This window comes from Manihot esculenta, chromosome 17 (assembly GCF_001659605.2).
Source record: "Manihot esculenta cultivar AM560-2 chromosome 17, M.esculenta_v8, whole genome shotgun sequence".
NCBI lineage: Eukaryota > Viridiplantae > Streptophyta > Magnoliopsida > Malpighiales > Euphorbiaceae > Manihot > Manihot esculenta.
Genome location: NC_035177.2, coordinates 26,211,161 through 26,231,135, shown reverse-complemented (window position 1 = coordinate 26,231,135; position 19,975 = coordinate 26,211,161). Strand labels below are relative to the sequence as shown.

The window sequence follows — 19,975 nt, the reverse complement described above, 5'->3', positions numbered from 1 at the left end:
CAACTGCTGTGAAATTTTTTAAAAAGTGATATTTATTTTTTTAATAAAAATTATGAAATTTCAAATTTAAATAATAAAAAAATATGAAACTCAAACCCAAAACATTAATCGCCCGCTAATTACTCAAAATAAAAAGTTCCCGCCAACATTAATCGCCAAAATGAATTGCAAGTAATCGCTTCCCTAGATTAGGGCACAGGTCTGGTCTCCATTGGAGTTCAGGACTTGAAGCCCTAAAAGCTTGTCATCAGTTTCAGGTGAGGGGACGAAGAATGGGAATACAAGGCCTTTTGCCCCTTTTGAAGTCGATAATGGTGCCCATCCACATCAAGGACTTAGAGGGCTGCTCTGTTGCAGTTGATACTTACTCTTGGCTCCACAAAGGCGCTTTGTCTTGCAGTACTCAGCTCTGCAAAGGATTACCCACCTCCAGGTTCGCACTCCGACTCTCTCTTTCGCTCTCTCTGTACTTATTTATGTGTGCTTGTGTATTATATCGTCTTAGCGCATGCATCCGCACATTTTGCGTACATCTTGAAAATTGTGGAGATTTCATCAAATTGTGTAGTGGGTATGCTTGTTTTTATGGGTTGATCAATTTGGTAATGCTGATATTATTTTTGCATAATGTAAGCACAAATGTTGGAAATTTGCCCATTTGCGAGAGTGGGTTTTGGGTGCTAGTATCTATATTGCATTGGCATACTTGCATTGTCATTTGCAAATGCCCAATTCGGAACAATTATAACGCCTTCCGCTATCAAGTTGGAATAATGGGTATTTTTCACTTTTTTGTGGTCTGATCACATGGGAAAAACTGTGTTCTCTAGGAAATTTTGTTAGTTCAATTGGACCCAAAGGTGAAAGTTCTATGGCTACAGAAATTTCAGTTTTCTTGCTTTTTCCTTTTGGTTTCGTGGAAATTAGCTGGAGTACATCAGACATCAGTCTTAGTAATTCAGGTGCTCTTATATTCCTTAATGTTTCATAATTAGGATTCAGAAAGGGATAATGAATATTACATCTAACTGTGGTCAGCTGAGAGAAGTTTTATACTTTGGTCAGCAGAGTACCTAGGGGAGTAGATGGCTGAAGGTATTAAACTTTTCCTATGTATCATGGATTTACATTCTTGTATGACATGTTTTTATCTCATGTTTAGGCACATTGACTACTGCATGCACAGAGTAAATTTGTTGCGGCATTATGGTGTTAAACCTATTCTTGTCTTTGATGGTGGTCTCCTGCCGATGAAGATTGAACAAGAGAACAAGCGTGCAAGGTCTTAAAAAATCTCAAAAATTTCCTTTGCTAGAGTGATATCTTACATGTCCTATTAATATCAAACATCAAATCAACTTGATGGCTAAACAACTCTTTTGAGAATGTCACTCCGACAGCATGGTTAGCTACAACAATAATTCATTAACATTTTACGTTTGTTGTTATTACTGTTGTTATAAGGTGACAGTCAAATAGCTTATATCTGTCAATCAAATGCAAAATGTCACCTAAATCTTCTTGTCAATATTTGCTGCCTCTGAAAGCATCAACACTTGATATATGTGTTTGTGGTACGATGTTGTATAGATGGGACGGCAACATTTTTCCAGCTCTACCTCTAGCTGTTTCATTTTATCATTACTTTCTGATCAGGTGTTTGAGCACTTCAATCAAACACTTTCAAGAAAAAGCTTCCTGATCTCTTCTTTTTTGCTGTCTTGTCTATTGAGAAGCTTCATTTGCTAAAATGTTTAACTTGCCTGCCATAGAAAATGAGATAAGTGGAGCAGCCATACTGTTTGGCACTCTTAATCTGAAATAGTTATATACTATTGTGTGTGATCAAGAATGTGCAATCATCAAGCACCTGCTTATTAGTTGATATTATATGCCCTACAAAATGTCAATCAAATGCAAAATGTCACCTAAATCTTCTTGTCAATGTTTGCTGCCTCTGAAAGCATCAACGCTTGATATATGTGTTTGTGGTACGATGTTGTATATATGGGACGGCAACATTTTTCCAGCTCTACCTCTAGCTGTTTCATTTTATCATTACTTTCTGATCAGGTGTTTGAGCACTTCAATCAAACACTTTCAAGAAAAAGCTTCCTGAGCTGTCTTGTCTATTGAGAAGCTTCATTTGCTAAAATGTTTAACTTGCCTGCCATAGAAAATGAGATAAGTGGAGCAGCCATACTGTTTGGCACTCTTAATCTGAAATAGTTATATACTATTGTGTGTGATCAAGAATGTGCAATCATCAAGCTCCTGCTTATTAGTTGATGTTATATGCCCTACAAAATGCAGAATAAGGAAGGAGAATCTTTCACGCGCCATTGAGCATGAGTCAAATGGAAATTCTGCTGCAGCTTATGAGTGCTATCAGAAGGCTGTTGATATTTCACCTTCAATTGCTCATGAACTAATCCAGGTAGGGATGATATTTTATGGTGATCGATTCCTGATCTTTTATGCATCTACGTTTGCAGTTCTCATTACTAGACTGTGTAACCTCTTCTACTTTTGTGTTTGGATGTGGAAGATCTTAAAGCAGGAGAATGTTTGTTATGTTGTGGCTCCTTATGAGGCTGATGCACAAATGACCTTCTTGGCAGTAAGCAAACAAGTTGATGCAGTCATCACTGAGGACTCTGATCTTATACCATTTGGTTGTCCCAGAGTGAGTAATCTAGTGGTTGTATATCTTAAACTCCTTACTACTGTTGCCGTTATATTTATGTTAAAATTTTGCACTCTTTTTCCACCCTTGTGTTAAACTCTTTATATGTTTTAGCAATCTTTTTTCCTAGTTCAGATTATCTTCAAAATGGACAAATATGGGCAAGCTGTTGAGTTCCATTATTCCAGGCTCAAGCAGAACAAGGAGCTAAGTTTTTCAGGATTCACCCATGAAATGCTTCTTCAGATGTGCATTTTGAGTGGTTGTGATTATTTGCAGTCATTGCCAGGAATGGGACTTAAAAGGGCTCATGCATTAGTTAATAAATTCAAAAGTTATGACAAGGTGAGTTTCATCGTGAATGTGAATGCACTTGCTGGGACAATAAAGAGTTACTATACGCTATGTTCTATATTGCCATTTATTCCTTCTAGGTAATCAAGCACCTGAGATATAGCACAGTGTCTGTTCCTCCTCTTTATGAAGAGTCTTTCCAGAAAGCAATATGGACCTTCCAACATCAAAGGGTTTATGATCCGATAACTGAAGATATTGTACATTTGTCTGATATATCTGATAATCTTGGAGACAATTTGGACTTTCTAGGCCCATATCCTTATATCTTTATTTCCTTCGTCTTCTTACTTGCTCATATTCTTTCCTATTTGTTGAAGCACTTTGTCTCATACCTTAACCTGAATTACATTGATACCACAACATATTGCTAGAGGAATAGCTAAAGGTGATGTGGATCCCTTTACGCAAACGCCATTCAAGGTAATTATGCGATGGGCTTTGTTTTTTTTTTTTTTTTTAAAAAGCATAAATGTGTTACACAAACTGGTTTTATTACATTTGCGCTCAGATTTTATTGCAAAAAAAAGTTTGTGCTGAGATTGTATTAAGATTTATTGATAGTGAAATGAAGGCTTTGATGCTTTTCTACAATTTTGGAGTAAATGAACAGTTCTTATCCTCTGTGGCTGTGCTGTTGGTTATTTACTGGTTTTACAGCACATATTAAGTATATTTCACATCATGTGCGGAGATCATTCTAATCATAATCTTTTCTATGCTCATAGCGTTTCTTGAATTTGGTAATTTGCCACACTAACAGGAAGAAAATACTAGTTCTGGAGCAGTGCTTAACAGGACGTCTGAATCCAAAAATTTTAGACCTGAAAGTGGAAAGAAAAAGGTAGACTTGCCAGTGCAGAAGAATCTCCTGACCAAGTACTTTTGTATCCTTTCACATTCAATAACTTTGACCTTAGGATCCTTGTTCTCAAATATAGCTTCATGTCATAAATTTACTTAATACTCCTTGCTTTCATTTCACAATTCACAAAACCATTGTTTGGAATGCCTAATTTTGAAAGAAGTCAAAAGAAATGAATATTTTTCCTAAATTTTTGTGTTTGATAAAATCAATAATGTAAAAATTATTGTGAGAATTGATTTTGAACTAAAAGTAAATCTTGCCAAAATTTTTACAATTTTGCAAGAAATAATTTCACTTAGGGCTATTTATATCAAAATTACTTAATTAGTCCTTGGGAACTCTTTTTATTTGTTTTTCTTTTATCTTTTGTTTGTTTTAATTTTAAATTTATTTCTTATTTTTAATCAATAATTGCTCTTTAAAAAATTATTTAATTTAATATTGACTATTAATATTTATTACATTTATAATTAATATTAACAAATTTATTATATTTTGTTAATTTTTTTAAAAAAAATCTTTGTATTTTTAATGGTAAAAATTATGTAAGATTGAGATTTTAAATGTTATAAAAATATTAATAATGATTTTTCCATGAACGTGATAAAATGTTATTATTTATAAGACTAAATATTTATATTTAGTTTAAAAATAATAAGAATGATGAAAATTAAATTAATTTGAATTTATTATTAAGCTCTCTAATATAAAAAGTTTAATTATATTTTATTATATTTAAATTGATTCCAAACAAATGAATTCTTTTCTTAATAGAATTTAATAAAATTCAAGAAATACATACTAAACAAGGGCTAAACAAGGGCTAAGTGTATACTTTTTGCAATTGACATGCCCTATCATGCTTGCTTGTTGCTTTTCTGGAATCAGAAGGGAAGAAAAATGCTTGTGGACAATCAATTGGCATACAAGAATACTATCTATAGTGCAAATATGCAACTTATCCTTGTGTTCTAGTCGCTGTTTGTGATGTTCCTACCTATAAAGTTCTGAAATTGAGCAACCAAAGAGGTGCCGGAATTCCTTGAATTCAAGGTTTTGGCAGAAAGGAACATAGTACTTGGGGATAGAATTTTAAGGGGATGAAACTTATACATATGCTTTCCCTCGCCTCTATTTTGTTTGCATTTTGCTTTTTCTTTCCAATTTTCTTTAATGTACGCAAGGCTTTGCATCTCTTGAAGCAAAGAGAGAATTCAGGGCTCCTCGAACATCACCTATAAATTCCAGTCCGGTAGATAAATCTTCTCCCGGTCCCAAGGAAAATTGCAGTGTTGAGGCTGCATCTAGTAGTATACACTGCTCTTCAGAATCCCCACTCGACTCTGAAAATGGAGGAAGCACCCCACCTGATGATACAGTGAGTGATTAATGAAAGGAGTAACGATAAACTTTTTGGCTAAGTCTTCTTGCTTTATTCAATTGGTAAAATTCCTCTTGTAGGTGGAAAGTGGGTTTGCTGCTGAAGTTCTTGAATTTTCAGAGTCTCCAACTCTTGGTAAGAACTCTTTAAAAAGGTTGCAATATTTAATTGAGTTATGTTAGTTTATACTACTTACCTTATTGTATATTTACCATTAAAGGCATGACCGATGAGAAAGGAAGTTTCGATGACAATTTGCCCCAACAATTTGTGCATTCGATGCATAAACCTTATCAAGCTTTACTAAAGGAGTGTGATTGTAAGAATGTTCAAATGCCAAATGCAGTTGAAGACGAAAGAACAGAGAACAAAAAGGTCATTGTACGGAGTTCTTATTTTAATCAGAAATCAACAAACAAGAGTGCTGAAGATGATAATCAAGAAAAGCTCTTAGTCAAGAATGATGTTTCCTATGATCCATGTGATAATGTCATGCTTAAGAGTTCTTACAAGACTAAAACAGCAAACAACAAGATTGTCATAAGGAGCTCTTATTTTCAGTGCAAGCCAGTGAACAAGAATCGTCAAGCAAATGAACAAAGAAGGGTCTTAGTCAAGGATGATGCAGCAATGGGTAGTGAAATGAAGGATGATGTCATTCTTGAAAGTGCTTCTTTAGAGAATAATGGCATCCCCATGAAAAGAAAGACCTCACCAAATGTAACTGTTCAAAGAGTGAGCGCGCTACTTTCTGCTTCAGTTTACTTTGACACTGATCTTTCTAATATTTGAACCTTTTTATTTTTTAAACAGCTTCAGGAGAATATGAAATCCAAGCACATGCGTGCAGATGCATCACTTTCTGAGAATGGTATGTCATATAATCAGCCTCTTTTGAACTCTGTCAGTGCAAGAACATATGTTCTTTTGAATTCTTTCCTCAGATTGAATTTTTGAGCTTTTGCTGCTCATAAACTATTTCTGTACTGTAAATTACCGATTGTTAGGTTATTTTTAATTTGTATGTTGAGGGAAAGTCTTGATGCAATGGTGATGTTGTTCCTTTGTGATCATAGTCATTGATCTGAGTTGTGAAATTAGCCTCTCTGCAGAAAGCTGGGGGAAGATTGCATGCAGTAGACAATCCTCCCCATTCCCCACCCTTGCAAAGAGGGGAGTAGCATCACCGGGAAGTGTATTTGATTTATGCCTCTTATTGCTGCCAATCTTTTTAAATTATCATTTGTTTTTATATTTTATGTTTTTGGAAGCTCACCTTATCTTGCAATGGTTAAAGTTCATCTAGAAATATTTAACGTAAGAGGAGTTAAATCATGTTTGCCAACAATATTAGCTTTCAAGGCAATCATGGATGCAAGAGTCAAAAAATGGTTCCCCCCTCCCCCCCAATCTCTTATAAAAGATTACATAATAAAATTTTCACTTATCATTGGTGTTCCTCAAGAAATGATCTTTAACCTGTGATTCTGTAGGTGGCTTGTTCTTTTTAGATTGCCATAAAAAGATTACCTCTATGCATCACATTTAAGGGTTGCTGATCATTCATCCATTTTTCCCAAAAGAGTAGAACATCTGATATGCATTTCTTTTTCTTAGGGTGCTGTTCTCCTAATCTTGATGAAACACATACGGGACAAAAGACAGAAGGAAAATTTGGATCTGACATTTCACATATAGACGATTATTCTGCCATAGCAGAGAAATCTATGGAGAGATTTGTTTCAGCCATATCATCATTTAGATTCTCCAAATCTGGTTCTCGTGCTAGTGGTCTTCGTGCCCCTCTAAAAGATGTTCAAAACACATGTACCAGTAGGTAATATTGTTAGCCCTGACGCCAAAATCCATGTCCTTTAACATTTGCTCTTCTACATCCGTAACTTAGTCTCTGTGGTTTTAGATCAAATGCTGGTGTGGATTTTAGCCATTTTGCTTATACATCAACCAACAAGAAGAGTCAGACTGGTCTAGCACTGGACAGATGCTGAAGAACATGGAATGGAGAATGTATATTGGCTGGGAGTCATAACTCATTTCAATAGCAAGAACTTTGGATTCTATTTTTCTCTGGAGAAGGTAAGTGAGACGCTTCAGTTATTATTTCTTTTTTATTGGTGCTTTCAATACTAACTTTATTTTCACTCCTGCCATAAGATGGTATTTGTTACAACAATCCTTGCTAGTAATTTAAAACAATTTAACATACAAATAACATGTTTTAAATTATGAGTATTGCTGTAAATATCACTAACATTCACATTTCATCTTATCTAGGGCCAACTTGACAAAAAAAAATTCATTTTGGATTACTTGATGCGTTTAATGGCACTACCAGCTGTACAATCGATGTTCCTCATACCATGTTTTTGTTAGTAGAGACGTTACATTTTGATTCTTTGTAATTTGATTTTCATTTAAGGGAAACCCTTATTTGCAAAGTGTCCCAAAGAATCTGATTTCTGTATTCTTATTACTTGTGTGAGCATAGGTAGATAAGGAATTGAAACATCAAGAATCAATCGTAGAATAGTTCTACAAGTTTTGGTAAGTGGCACACTTCCTTTGGAATTGCAGAATGCAAAAACTAATTGATGAATAGAAGTCCATTTCCAGCATGTTTCTGCTGGTTGTTTAACAATAAGTGTTGCATTCATGTAAGAGTAAGAAAGCTGCCCATTTTCCAAATTACTAACAGTCCATTGTTATGCGGATAGTAGAGAAATGGAGGGCCTACTCTGGAACAGAGTTTGCCCGAAAAAGTTTGTATAGTATCTGCCTCTTTGGGCTTGGTATGGTTGGATCCTTTCTTTTGGAACTTTAAACTATATGGGTGGATATCATATTCTTGGTTGAAGTTTCCCCTGGAAAGGTTCCATGAGATGTACCGAGTTGGCAAGCAAGCCTACCCCCAGAGTATGAACTATCAGTCTCTCACTTTTGTAAGCTGAGGAATATGGGCTGGGTTTGGGGAGAGCCCGCATCAGATTGAATGATTAATCTTTAAATCAATATTATATATCAGGCTAATTTCAACTGAGATTTGCTGGTCATTTTGCATCTAGGAGTAGATCCTTTCTAGAAGTTGTGGAAAATGCTTGTGCAGCTCGTGGTTTTGTGGGATAAACTCAGGTTAATGAAGAACTTCCAAATGTTTAATAAAACTTTCATCCTTCTTTTCAAATTACAGTGGGAGAAGGAATCATTGATAATAAGGTTGGAAATTTCATTTCTATTCCAGGACATCCTTATCCTTATAAGATTTTTTTTTCCCTTTAATTAGAAAAACAAAGACAATGACAGATCAGCCAAGATAAGGTTATTGTGCAATAAAAATTTAGAAGAATATGTGTGGTTAAAGGATAAGGTTGATATTGAAATTGTTGATAGAAAACTAGTTTTGAATCATTCATTAGTTAAATGCAGTAACATTGATGTCATTATCAACTTCCTAACCTAATATGGACCATAGTAATTCTTACCAGCACGTTTGTTTCTCTGTTTCAAGTCATTTTCTTACCTTGACCTTATCATTACATGATCTTTATCTGTCTTGTTTTGGATTTTTAACCCATTAGTTTATGGAATATGGCAAGAGATTTTTTCTTAAATTAATAAATTGCATAATTTTCAGAAACGTGTTGTTATGTTTGTAAGCTAATTGTTTATGGGTTTGTTTTAATATTATTAGTTTGTAAAATTAAATAATTCTGAAAACTATATCGGCTGAAATTATTACATTTGTCACTTTGTCTGCTGTTTTTGTATACTATATGGATACGTAGGGATCTATAAATAAATAAATAAATAATAAAGCCATCTTTTGATAAATTATAAAATAATATATTATTTTTCTATATCTATTTTATGTTATATTATAAATTATAAAATTTCAAAGTGGCTTTGAATAAGTATTTCCAGCTTGTCATATTTTTTATTGAAACTTGAAAGCGTCTTAATATTTAGGCTTAAAAACATGCAGAGCGTCTTATTGCAAACAATTGCAAAATTGAATCTAAACACCTCCGATGAGGGATAGCATATCTTGGTTTAAATGGAAAAATTGAATCGATATATTTCAGTTTAACAGTTTGATTAGTTAAAATATTTAATTTAATTTAATTTATATTTTTTTAATATATTAATTTTACAATATAATACAATTAATTTTTTATTTAAAATTTAATATTAATTTTTCTAATAAACACAATATTAAATTTGTTAAAAAAATTTATTACTAATATACTTGAGGATATAACACTACAAGAAATGCTAAATTATTGTAAAATTTATGATTATAAATTTATAAAAATAATATTTAAATTACTGTAAGCTACCACTCTAAAATTATAATTATAGATATTTTAAAAATAAAATTAATAATGATTTTTATTATATTAAATTTTATAGCAATACAATTATTCCAAGAATAATTCGAGGAATTTAATTATTATTTCTTTTTTCTGAGTTTTAAGAATCTCTGGATGCATTATAGTCCATGTCATATAAATAATAGCTGACAATGCCCGGTCTCCTTCTGACTATCCCTTCATTAGTGAAACACGCGGCAGTTGATTGTATTTGCAGCCACGTGTATTGCACGTGGCTTCGCTGTCAAGTGTTCTGCTTTCATTCGGATACGTATGGTGATTATTGACGTTATTTTAAGTTACTTATATTTTATATCTATATTTTATTCCTCTTATCTAGATTGCAGCCACACGTGTGACAGAGTTGCAATTGACTCATCATATCATTATTATTATTATTATTAGTAAAAATAAAATAAAATAAAATACAGAGGTTGCAATTTCTACAATCAAATTCAAGATTTGCAATCCATGAGTAATTAATAATAATTAAATAAAAGTAAACAAATTCTTTGTATAAGCAAAAGAAATGTTCAAATTCAAATCCTTATTCCTGGTGATTACCTCTAATAATTAATATTTCTTGAGAACAAAGTTAGGCATCTTTCAAATAATATGATATGGGAAAAAAGGTTTACAATCCACAATTGGATTAATTTTAAAACCTAGTTGGCACAAATCAAGAGAATCCCTAAATTAAATTGTAATAAACCTAAACCTAATTGGTGAGAGACCCAAGAGATTCTTGCAGGCAATTTGTTGACGATCGAGCCATTTTTTTTAAAGAATATAATTAAATATTTATTAATTTTTCTTTCAACGACTTTAATATGATTGAAAGCACATGTTCATACAAAAAAAAAAAAAAAAAAAAAGAAAAATCACAATACTTTGACATCCCTCATCCTTATCTTAATCACCGTTGTAATAATAAAATATAAATCTCAATGAAAATTTATTTGGTATTTTATAAGGAGTGAATTTTTTAAGAAGTAATTTAATTAATTTTTTTTTTTAAAATAAAAAAAAAGAAAAAGTCTCAAAGGAAACAGTCGAACAAATACAAGTAGATAAAAGGGTGTTGAAAGAGATAATTTGTAAAGGATAAGGTTGAAAGAAATGAAATCCAAATGCAAATAAATGCAATGTGTGTGCATGAAACGCATTTTTCAGCTAAATATCATCATCTCCATTCTCCATTTTCCAGACTGCAGACACCACCAACTTGGAAATGAAGAAACCAGCTGTGCATGTTGGGCAAATGCCAATGTGAAGACAAATCTCCAACACATTATTGCTGTGCATTTCCATTTATACATTACACATCCTGCCATTAAACTTCTGCTTCTTAGCTGTATAAGTACTCAAGCTTCTGCTGCTGCTGCATTATTTATTCATAAAATTTTAACACCAACAAAATAATTATAATGAAAATAATTAATGAACAATTAGTAATATTTTATCCTTTTCTAATCGCAAATTTCTTTGGTCTCTTTTGCTTACAAGTTACAATGAAGAATGACTAAACAAACTTTTACAAAAAACAGGAAATGAAATTATTTTTTGTTTGAAGACTTCTCTTCTTCTGAAAATCTAATGAACAGAACAGATCAGATCAGAAGTGAGATTGGAGTTCAAATAGAAAGAATCAATGGTTTTATGTTTCTAAAAATCCAGTCAACCTAAGAATTGAATTCCTAACTTGACTCAAATCCCTTCCCTTTAATGTCCTTCCATTTCCAGTACAAACAGAGAACGCCATTTTCCCTTGAATTCTCCTCCCAACTATAACATGCGGCGGAATCAATTCCTCTCCATCAAATTCCTCGTCAAACTCAGCACCAGCTTCCGAGAACCGCACCACATTGCTGCAGGGAATATTCACAGGTACGGAAGAAGAAGAAGAAGAAGTCGATTTCTTGAGCTTCGTTTTGCTTCCACTCCGATTACTACAACTATGATTTTGACGATTGATTTCCTTGAAGCCGGTGAGATTGTGGTCGGAGAAGATGATATCGGATTCTTGAAACTCTTCGGCGGCCATGTAATAAATAGAAGAAAATGTCAGAAGAGAAGAGATAGAACAGTACAGAGAAGGAAAAAGGAAGGTATTTAAAGACGAGAATCAGAAATCGTAGAGAGTACACTTTTTGATTGTTTTGTGTTTGATAGAAAGCGTCACTCTATAAGAGTTGAGTGCGGTCCCCGCTTTCTCTTTTTCTCTCTCTCTTACTTGTAGCTCACGGCTTTCATTTCTGCTTTGTCTTCTAGCTTCCAGCTAGGCTGCTCACGGGTCCCGCTTTAATTATATAAAAATATTTTTATAAATTGTTCGCGCATAGGCGAGTAAATTGTAAGCGATAGGGTGGCCGAATCCATTGAAATTGTTATTTTCGCTAATGATTGGGGGAAAATGCGTCGGTATAAAGCCACAAAATCATCGACCAAGCAGCTGCGGCAGCCGCACCCCGCGGCTCATGCTCCGGGTCAGAGGATGATGGGACCCACTTATAAAAAATGGGCTTAAGGGGGCTCTAAGGACAGAGAATGATTTCCAATACAACAGAGCTTTTTTTCCAATGGACACGTGTTTCATGACGTCAAAGATCTGCCACGGAAGTCTCTGTCATACTCTGTGAGGTGCCACGTAGCCACGGCAGTTGTCGTGCAAGTCATTATTGCGGCTTTTTTCTGATTTGTTAATTCTCTCGCATATGTTGATGTCTGGGAAGCAAACAAATTTCCCTTTTCTTTTTAATCTGAAAATACTTTTTTTTTTTTTAAGATATTTTTTTAATTTATAAAATCTCAATTATTCAACTAAAAATCAGTGATATATATAACAATATGTTCTCTATTTTTAGTAATTATTTGCTTTTAAAAATAATAAATTCACGCCAACTAAAGATTTTTCTTTTTTCTTTTTTTATTTTCACACTTTTAAAAAATGGAATAAAGTCAATAAAATTATTTTAATTGATTAAAGCTTATTATAAAATAAATTATTAAAACGGATTGGTTGAACTAAAATAATTTTGAAGGGTTTAGCGTTAAGAGGGTACTTGACGTGCATGTTATCTTTTTGAAGACAATGACTGCACACAAAGTTTCATAGCTTTTGCTTTTGGGCAATTTTTTTTCTTTTGCATGGTTAATCGCTTCATATTTCTTCATAATAGAATATGCTGATAATGACTTCATTCTCATCTAACACTTTCTTGTATGGGATAAATTCACAGTTTTAATCCAAACTAACACCTATAAAATATTAAAAATTTATAATCTATTGTTAAATACCTACCAAAATTGCTTGCCACCCATTGGTAGAGGAGTGGCGAGACATAACGGTAGTTACTCGGTTTTCCAATTCGACTTCTTTACGTTGAGTATTTCGATTTAAAATCAAATTGAATTATTTAAAAATTAAAATTTTGGTATTTATAAAAATTAAATTAAATTAATTTTAATTAGAAATTAAATTAAATTAAATTGATTTAATTCAGTTTAAATTTTTAATAAATTTTTTATTTTTTATACTATATTTTTAGTATTTTAAAATTTAATTAAAATATTTTAATCTTAATATGATTTAATTTTTTTATATTATTGAAAATAATATACTATTATCACTAATTGATTCGATTTGATTTTTTTTATCAAAATCAAATCAAACTGAAATAACTAAAATTTTTAAAATTAAAAATCAAATCAAATCGAAATAGATAAAAAATCGAATTAAATTTTTAACTTAATTTAATTTTTCAATTTGAACCAAATTACGCTCGCTCCTCTTTTTCAATCTTTTAAAAAAAATTTTTTTCTTCAATGTTTTATTTTTTCTTTACATAATATAACACTTTTTTTTGAATTGGTGAGATAAATGTAAATTAGTATTAAATTAGTAAAATAATAGTAAAGTAACTTGAAATAACTATTTTAAATTTTAAAAAATATTATAAAAAATAAAAAATAACGATAAAATCTATTGACTAGATAATAAAAAAAATTTCAGTAAAATAAATTATTAATCTGGTAGTTATTTTTTTTATTTTTTTAGTAAAAATATTTCGAGATTATTTTTGTTAATCGGATCCAGAAACTTGCACTTGTGTAAAGTTTGACATAATTTTTCTTAGAATTTTACTTGGTCTAAACTTTAGATGAGCTCCTCAATCTTAATATCTTGCCAAATACCAAAAGCCCAACTAGCTAAAACCCACTCAAGATTGTGCTGCTTTCTTATTGCAGTTGAGGTTGCATGGATTTCAGAGTCCAGCTTTGCAGCCTGCAGCCCACAAGAGCTTCAGGCATGAAAAATTGCTGATTCAGTACTTCACATATCAATAGATTTAATCCCAATTATGTGAAAGGGCAAAAAGAAAGAACAGGTAATTTAACCAAGCTATCAAACTAAAATTATTATTATTCAATGATGACAAATCTTGAATGTGCTATAGGCTCCTAAAACAGAATGAATAAATAAAAACTTAATTATGCTAAAGAAACTGCAACAGGGCTTCTCACGTAATGATAACTATCAGTCCAAGTGTACCAGCCAAAGGCAAACTCGTTCTTGTAATAATTCTTTGCAGTTTGAGCATCTCTTGCTGCAACTGTTAAAGTGAAGCTTCTCTTGTGGCCAACGCTGCTGAAGTACAAAATACTCGGCGAGGCTTTAATGGAAATTCCCACAGGTGGCTTGGCAGTGAAGAAGTAGACACTCTTGGCAGCACCAACATTCGTCACACTTCTCTTAACTATTACAGTGTCATTCAGTTTAGGAATTGAAACAGATGGGTAGTTCAAGTTGTATGTCGGCTCCAACGTTTTATTTTTCGGGCAATGATAATGACCCAAAAATGAATATCCATAGTTGCAAAGATAAGCAACGTAGTCGTCATAGGATGCATCATAAACTAGACCAGGGTCTGCTGCCTTGGATGGTCGGAAGTGACCAGATCCGAATTGGAAAGGATCTGCAATTTTACCTGATGGGTCTTTTATAGGCTGACCCTTGTTGTTTTTCATCCAGGCTGTAGTCATTATAGCAGACCTTATAGCAGCACTGCTCCATTTTGGATATATGGCTCTAAGAAGTGCAGCAACAGCAGAAACATGGGGACAAGCCATTGAAGTTCCTGACTCAATGACATAATCAGCGATTCGATTATCATCCCACAATTTTGTAGGGGAATCTCCTCGAGACCATGCTGCTAGTATATTTATCCCTGGTGCTGTGATGTCAGGCTACAAGAAAGAATAGATTATCGTAAAAAGTCTCGCATTTTTTAAACTGATCAATACTCACTTACTTAAACCTGGTCCACATGTTGTCTGGTAATTAAATCTAGTGATTACCTTGAGAATATTAAGATCAATGACATTTGGACCCCTACTAGTGAATGCCGCCATGGAAGGTGCAGGTGAATAATGTAACACAGTCTTTCCTTTTCCAATGATAGCCTTTGGCTTATTGGTAGACTTGATGTAGTTAAGAATTTCAATTGCGTCTGTGTCAACCACAGCAGTTGCTGGAAGAACATGAGCATCCACTGATATATCATTGCCATTTTGTGGAGCATTTCCTAAGACAAAACCAACACCACCAGCCCTTTTCACCTCCATGCCTTTTCCAACTCTCATTCCAAGCCCTCTTATGCACAACACTATCTTACCCTTTACCTTTTTTGGAGAAAGGGAATTAGGGAGACATTGGCTGCAAAGATTCACACATATTGATTAATCATACCCTTTAAAAGAAACAAGAAAAAGAACAAAGCACAGTAAGAGTTGGTACTCGGATTCATTCTTGGGGATTCCTGGAGCAGCCACATCTGCTGCGTACACTAATGGGTGCATTTTGTCTAGCTGGTATGGAGTCGCAGTTTGTCCCTAAAACCAAAAAAATCCATGCATGTATCAGAACAAATGAATGCAATAGAAAAATAAGCCATAATATAGATAGAAAGAAACATTCTTACGATAATTTTCTTGCCATTTCCAAGCACGACAGGACCCAAAAACGCCCGATCCACGCTACTGGCACCAACTGTAATAATCCAAGGAGCAGGGTTGGACAAGGTACTCGGAGCAGGACCTGAGTTACCAGCAGCACAAGAAACTACGATGCCTTTTTTTACAGCATGTAAAGCACCAATGGCAATGCCATCTTCACGGTACTGCATCGGCTCACTGGTGCCAATGGACATGCTTAATACATGGACTCCATCCTTTATGGCGTCGTCTATGGCTGCAAGCATATCTTCTTCGAAACATGTGTTGCCTTCTGCTTTTTCTTGATTAGGAATCGCCCAACACGCCTTGTATATGGCCAGGCGTGCTAACGGTGCTCCTCCTTTGGCTGTTCCGCTGGCGAAACCACCGAAGGCAGCAGCGTCATGCACCTGCCTTCCGGCAACTGTGGACGCCGTGTGAGTTCCGTGGCCGTCCATGTCACGAGGTGACATGCAGTCCTCGGTGGCATTAAGTTTTTTGTAGTAATTTAAGTAACCCTTAATGTAGTATCTAGCTCCGACAATTTTCCTGCGAAAATGTTCGTCGTATTGCATATGTTACATCCTATATTCAAATCTCACTATTAATGAATAATAAAGCTCGTGATTCCTACATAAAAGCCTTGAAAACCTCCAAAAAGAAAAGTCATTAACTGGTATCTTTACGCTTCTAGCAAAATAGAAGGAAGGATCAATAACTTTAGAAGAAACCCATCAATCAAAATCCTTTGTGGGGCTAAATTCTAGAGTAGACAGATGAACTCTGATAGAGTCAAATGCTAAAACGAATAGGGTAAAGGGAAGGATAAAAAGAGTTCACAAGACAATGAAAAGAAGACAAAACTGGGACCAACCTTCCAAAACAATCGATTTCAGAGAAGCAAATAATCTAGGGCAGGGTGCCGGCCCATTTGAAGTCATCAATCAAAAGAAATGACATCGTTGAATTCTTAGAAAAATCCCAGGCAAATCTGTTCAAGAACAGTAACCTAAAGTGATAAGGTATCTTTTATTTTCAACCCTCTATGGTATCTTCTCCCCGGTTTAACTAACGTGGAACTGAAATGATTATGCTCTATAGTTTTAGCTTCACTCTTTTCTCTCTGTTAAATGATGAAAAATTCCAAGATTCCATATGGGCAAGTTGTGAATTTATGGTCACTTGAAAATGACATCTACTTTGGACCATAGCCACCATTGAGACACAAGAATATGTAATATTTTATGCTGATTTTCAACCCAGTAGGGCTGGTAGATTTGCTTTTTCACAAGCCAATCATAAAAAATCACTCATCTTTTCTCCCTTTAATTTAAACAAAAGCAATAGTTTGTGTTAAATAGAGAAAGAGGGTTAACAAAGGAGTAGAACTCACTTGTTACAATGGGATGAGTTAAAAGCTACCCCAGTTTGGCAGATTCCCTTCCATGATTTTGGAATGGGTCCCATTCCTTCATCACTGAAACTCTTTGATTCCGGCCACACACCTGAATGATCAAAACATCATCAAGAAATCTATTACATGCTGCTTTTTACCCCAGAGTAAACTAGAAAAGAAACCGCCAGCCTCATTTAAAGGAGAGGACTGGAATTTTTACCACTGTCCAAGACACCCACTATGACATTTTTGCCGAATCCAGCTCTCAATGGTAATTCTCTTTGGCCAACAGTGTGATGTTTGGAGAATTGTTTCTGATCTCCCTCCTCCAAGCCTACAAATTCCCATGACCTTGTAGTTTGCTTTGAGTATTTCCCTGGCTTGGTTTCATACACTGAAACCACTTCTTCCAACTCTGCAAACCAGATTATTTCAACACCATATATACGTGAGATTGCTAGAAAACAAGAGAGAAAGAGAGGATTACAGGCAAAACCCATGTAATAATTCTGCATACCGGAGAGTTTAGAGGCTTCTTCTTGGGTTAGCAATGCAGCAAAGCCATTTATGCTGTGCTTGTAGCTGTAAATAAGAGAATCTATAGCTTCTTCCTCAGTTTCTTTCACTGAGTTCAAATATGAGAGATGAGTTTGTTGTATTTCATCATGTGTTTTCTCTCCCCCATGCTCTCCAAAGTACACTATATAGCTCTGTGATTAAATCAAAACACAATATAAGTCTAAAATCAAAGCATTATGAGAGACAGAAATCAAAAACAACCAAACAAGACCTCACCTTTTTCTCTGTACATGAGGCTAAAAGAGGCAGAAGGAGAAGAAACAAAACAGAAAATCTTTTCATGGTTGCTGATATTGATTTCAAGAGTAATCTTGAAGAGATTTTGGATATTTATACTATCAATTCTCAATTTTAAAAAGCATATATATCTCCATCTGAAGATGACCCAGTATAGGAAAATAAGAATTTTCAAAACTAAAACAAATTTTCTTTGTAATCAATTACTGTACTTACCATATATTTGATAAATCAGAAATTGTATAGGAAAAATAAAATAAAATTATTTTTTTCATAAATATTTAACATAATAATTCAGTAAAAATTTAGAGGATTATCCAAATCAAAATACCCAAAAATGAGGCGTGGATAACTGGGGAAAATAAAGATAGTTTCTGAAATTGTAAGCATCATAATAAGGAATCTATATAGACTAGAGTGATCCATTTAAATAAACCAAAATTATTTTGTTATTAAAATTGATGTTGAAAGCCTTTTCTAATATATTAATTAAATATTAATTTAAAATTAAACTTTGATGTTTTCATTATAATAACAACAAAATGTTAAATATAATTTCTTTTTTCAAACGTAATTATTATTATTTTTTTAAATATGCTTTATACTAAACAAGTTTTTGTTTTTTTGTGTTTGTTGGCGATGAATTGAAAATTTTGATATTTATAAAAATTAAATTAAATTAATTTTATCAGAAATTGAATCGAATTAAATCAGGTTAATTTAATTTGATTCGGTTTAATTTATCAATCTAAACTTTTAATAAACTTTTTATTTTTTATACTTTATTTTTAATATTTTAAAATTTAATTAAAATATTTTTATTTTAATTATGATTTAATCTTTATATTATTAAAAATAATATATTATTATAATTAATCGGTTTGATTCGAATTTTTTAATTTTTTTATTAATATCAAATTAAACCGAAATCAATAAAAAAATAAATCTGAATTTCTAAAAGAAATTCGATTCTATTTATTTTTTTAATTTAAATTAAACAATATTAAATTCTGAATTTGAAGGTCAAAAAATTATTTTTTTAATTATTTTTTAAAATCATTATTATTATTATCATTGCAAATATTATTTTAAAAATAACATATTTTATTATTTTAATGTTCTTATAATTATATTATATAAAAATAATTTTAAATTAATTTTAGTTTCTTCTAATTTTTCTCCAACAGCTCTAACAATGCATTCACATCCAATTTTGAAGGTAATCTTTAGAGTTCATAGCCGTTTGGATATAGAATTGATTAAAAAACGACACCTTATCCAAATTACATTGGGCCCATTATGCTTTTATTTTTGTTTTACTTTAATTCAGATTTAAACTCAAAATTTTTTATTTAAAGTTGTTTTTTTAACCATTGAATTATTAGCCTAATCACAGCAAAATCATTAGGGCGCATTTAATTATGAAATCGCTTCACATAATATAAATTGTACTATTAATTAAAAAATATAATAAATACATAAATTTAAATATAATAACCACAACCCCATAATTAAAATAGTAGTATTTATTATTTTTTTTGAAGAGCCATAATGAAGTTGGATTTAAATTGCTGATTTAAAAACTTTAGTTTGTTAAAAAGAAAAAATAAAAAGCTAAAAAAGGACATAACATTAATACATGCAATGCCCAAATTTAAGGTTTTGTGATTCTATGAAGAAGATTGACAATTTTTGGTGTCTTAAAAGCAACCCACGCCCCCATTTGCAAGTACACTCATTAATTAAGTGCAGCAAAACTGAATCAATTGAAAAATCCATCTTTTGTTTTTGAAATGGGGAATGGGGTGGGAGGAATAAAATTTGAGATCTTTCAAATTTATTAAAATGTACTAATCATCACGTTAAGTCTGCAAGTGCTAAAAACCCATCTTTTAAATTCTATTTTGATATCATTACAATAAATTTAGTATTTTGTCACAAAATTTTAGTGAAAAAAAAATTTATATTAAAGTAAGAATTTTACTATTTTATAAAAATTGACATTTAAATTTTAGTGTTATAGTTCTTATAATAATTTAATAGTGAATTTAAAATTTATCGCTAAATATTTAAAGTGAATTTTACATATTTA

General features: G+C 32.6%; 3 protein-coding genes across 7 annotated transcripts; 1 reads left to right on the top strand and 2 right to left on the bottom strand.

Annotated features, from left to right (window-relative positions):
• Window positions 1-136: 136 nt before the first annotated feature.
• Window positions 137-7,944, top strand: LOC110604735 (exonuclease 1). Of its 4 annotated transcripts, none has more exons than XM_043952269.1 (15): window positions 137-433; window positions 1,163-1,282; window positions 2,314-2,437; window positions 2,549-2,686; window positions 2,801-3,031; window positions 3,121-3,296; window positions 3,391-3,463; window positions 3,804-3,927; window positions 5,093-5,286; window positions 5,370-5,424; window positions 5,510-6,009; window positions 6,103-6,160; window positions 6,907-7,126; window positions 7,211-7,386; window positions 7,585-7,944. In XM_043952269.1, the coding sequence occupies exons 1-14, from the start codon at window positions 273-275 to the stop codon at window positions 7,296-7,298; spliced, it is 2,262 nt and encodes a 753-aa protein (XP_043808204.1). In that variant the 5' UTR covers window positions 137-272; the 3' UTR covers window positions 7,299-7,386; window positions 7,585-7,944. The 4 variants fall into 4 exon arrangements, with proteins under 4 accessions (XP_043808204.1, XP_043808205.1, XP_043808203.1 ...); XM_043952268.1 differs by having other exon boundaries at window positions 138-433; window positions 5,510-6,024; XM_021743019.2 differs by having other exon boundaries at window positions 140-433; window positions 2,822-3,031; window positions 5,510-6,024.
• Window positions 7,945-11,099: 3,155 nt separating this feature from the next.
• On the bottom strand, window positions 11,100-11,891 carry LOC110605500. The gene has a single exon (XM_021744102.2). The coding sequence runs from the start codon at window positions 11,719-11,721 to the stop codon at window positions 11,335-11,337; it is 387 nt and encodes a 128-aa protein (XP_021599794.1). The 5' UTR covers window positions 11,722-11,891; the 3' UTR covers window positions 11,100-11,334.
• Window positions 11,892-14,069: 2,178 nt separating this feature from the next.
• LOC110604596 (subtilisin-like protease SBT5.6) lies at window positions 14,070-18,114 on the bottom strand. Of its 2 annotated transcripts, XM_021742833.2 has the most exons (8): window positions 17,863-18,114; window positions 17,585-17,777; window positions 17,288-17,482; window positions 17,065-17,176; window positions 15,659-16,220; window positions 15,475-15,569; window positions 15,036-15,393; window positions 14,070-14,924 (listed from the first exon to the last, which is right to left on the bottom strand). In XM_021742833.2, the coding sequence occupies exons 1-8, from the start codon at window positions 17,926-17,928 to the stop codon at window positions 14,169-14,171; spliced, it is 2,337 nt and encodes a 778-aa protein (XP_021598525.1). In that variant the 5' UTR covers window positions 17,929-18,114; the 3' UTR covers window positions 14,070-14,168. The 2 variants fall into 2 exon arrangements, with proteins under 2 accessions (XP_021598525.1, XP_021598527.1); XM_021742835.2 differs by lacking the exon at window positions 17,863-18,114 and having other exon boundaries at window positions 17,307-17,482; window positions 17,585-17,727.
• Window positions 18,115-19,975: the final 1,861 nt, after the last annotated feature.

Excerpts from the sequence above, each read along its gene's own strand:
- LOC110604735 (XM_043952268.1), top strand. The coding sequence starts at position 273 with ATGGGAATACAAGGCCTTTTGCCCCTTTTGAAGTCGATAATGGTGCCC. Across the intron at positions 3,297-3,390 it reads AATTTGGACTTTCTAGGCCC|ATTGATACCACAACATATTG; the intron begins ATATCCTTATAT and ends AACCTGAATTAC. Across the intron at positions 5,425-5,509 it reads TTCAGAGTCTCCAACTCTTG|GCATGACCGATGAGAAAGGA; the intron begins GTAAGAACTCTT and ends TTACCATTAAAG.
- LOC110605500 (XM_021744102.2), bottom strand. The coding sequence starts at position 11,721 with ATGGCCGCCGAAGAGTTTCAAGAATCCGATATCATCTTCTCCGACCAC.
- LOC110604596 (XM_021742833.2), bottom strand. The coding sequence starts at position 17,928 with ATGAAAAGATTTTCTGTTTTGTTTCTTCTCCTTCTGCCTCTTTTAGCC. Across the intron at positions 17,483-17,584 it reads AGAAGCCTCTAAACTCTCCG|AGTTGGAAGAAGTGGTTTCA; the intron begins GTATGCAGAATT and ends TCTGGTTTGCAG. Across the intron at positions 14,925-15,035 it reads TTGATCTTAATATTCTCAAG|CCTGACATCACAGCACCAGG; the intron begins GTAATCACTAGA and ends TCTTTCTTGTAG.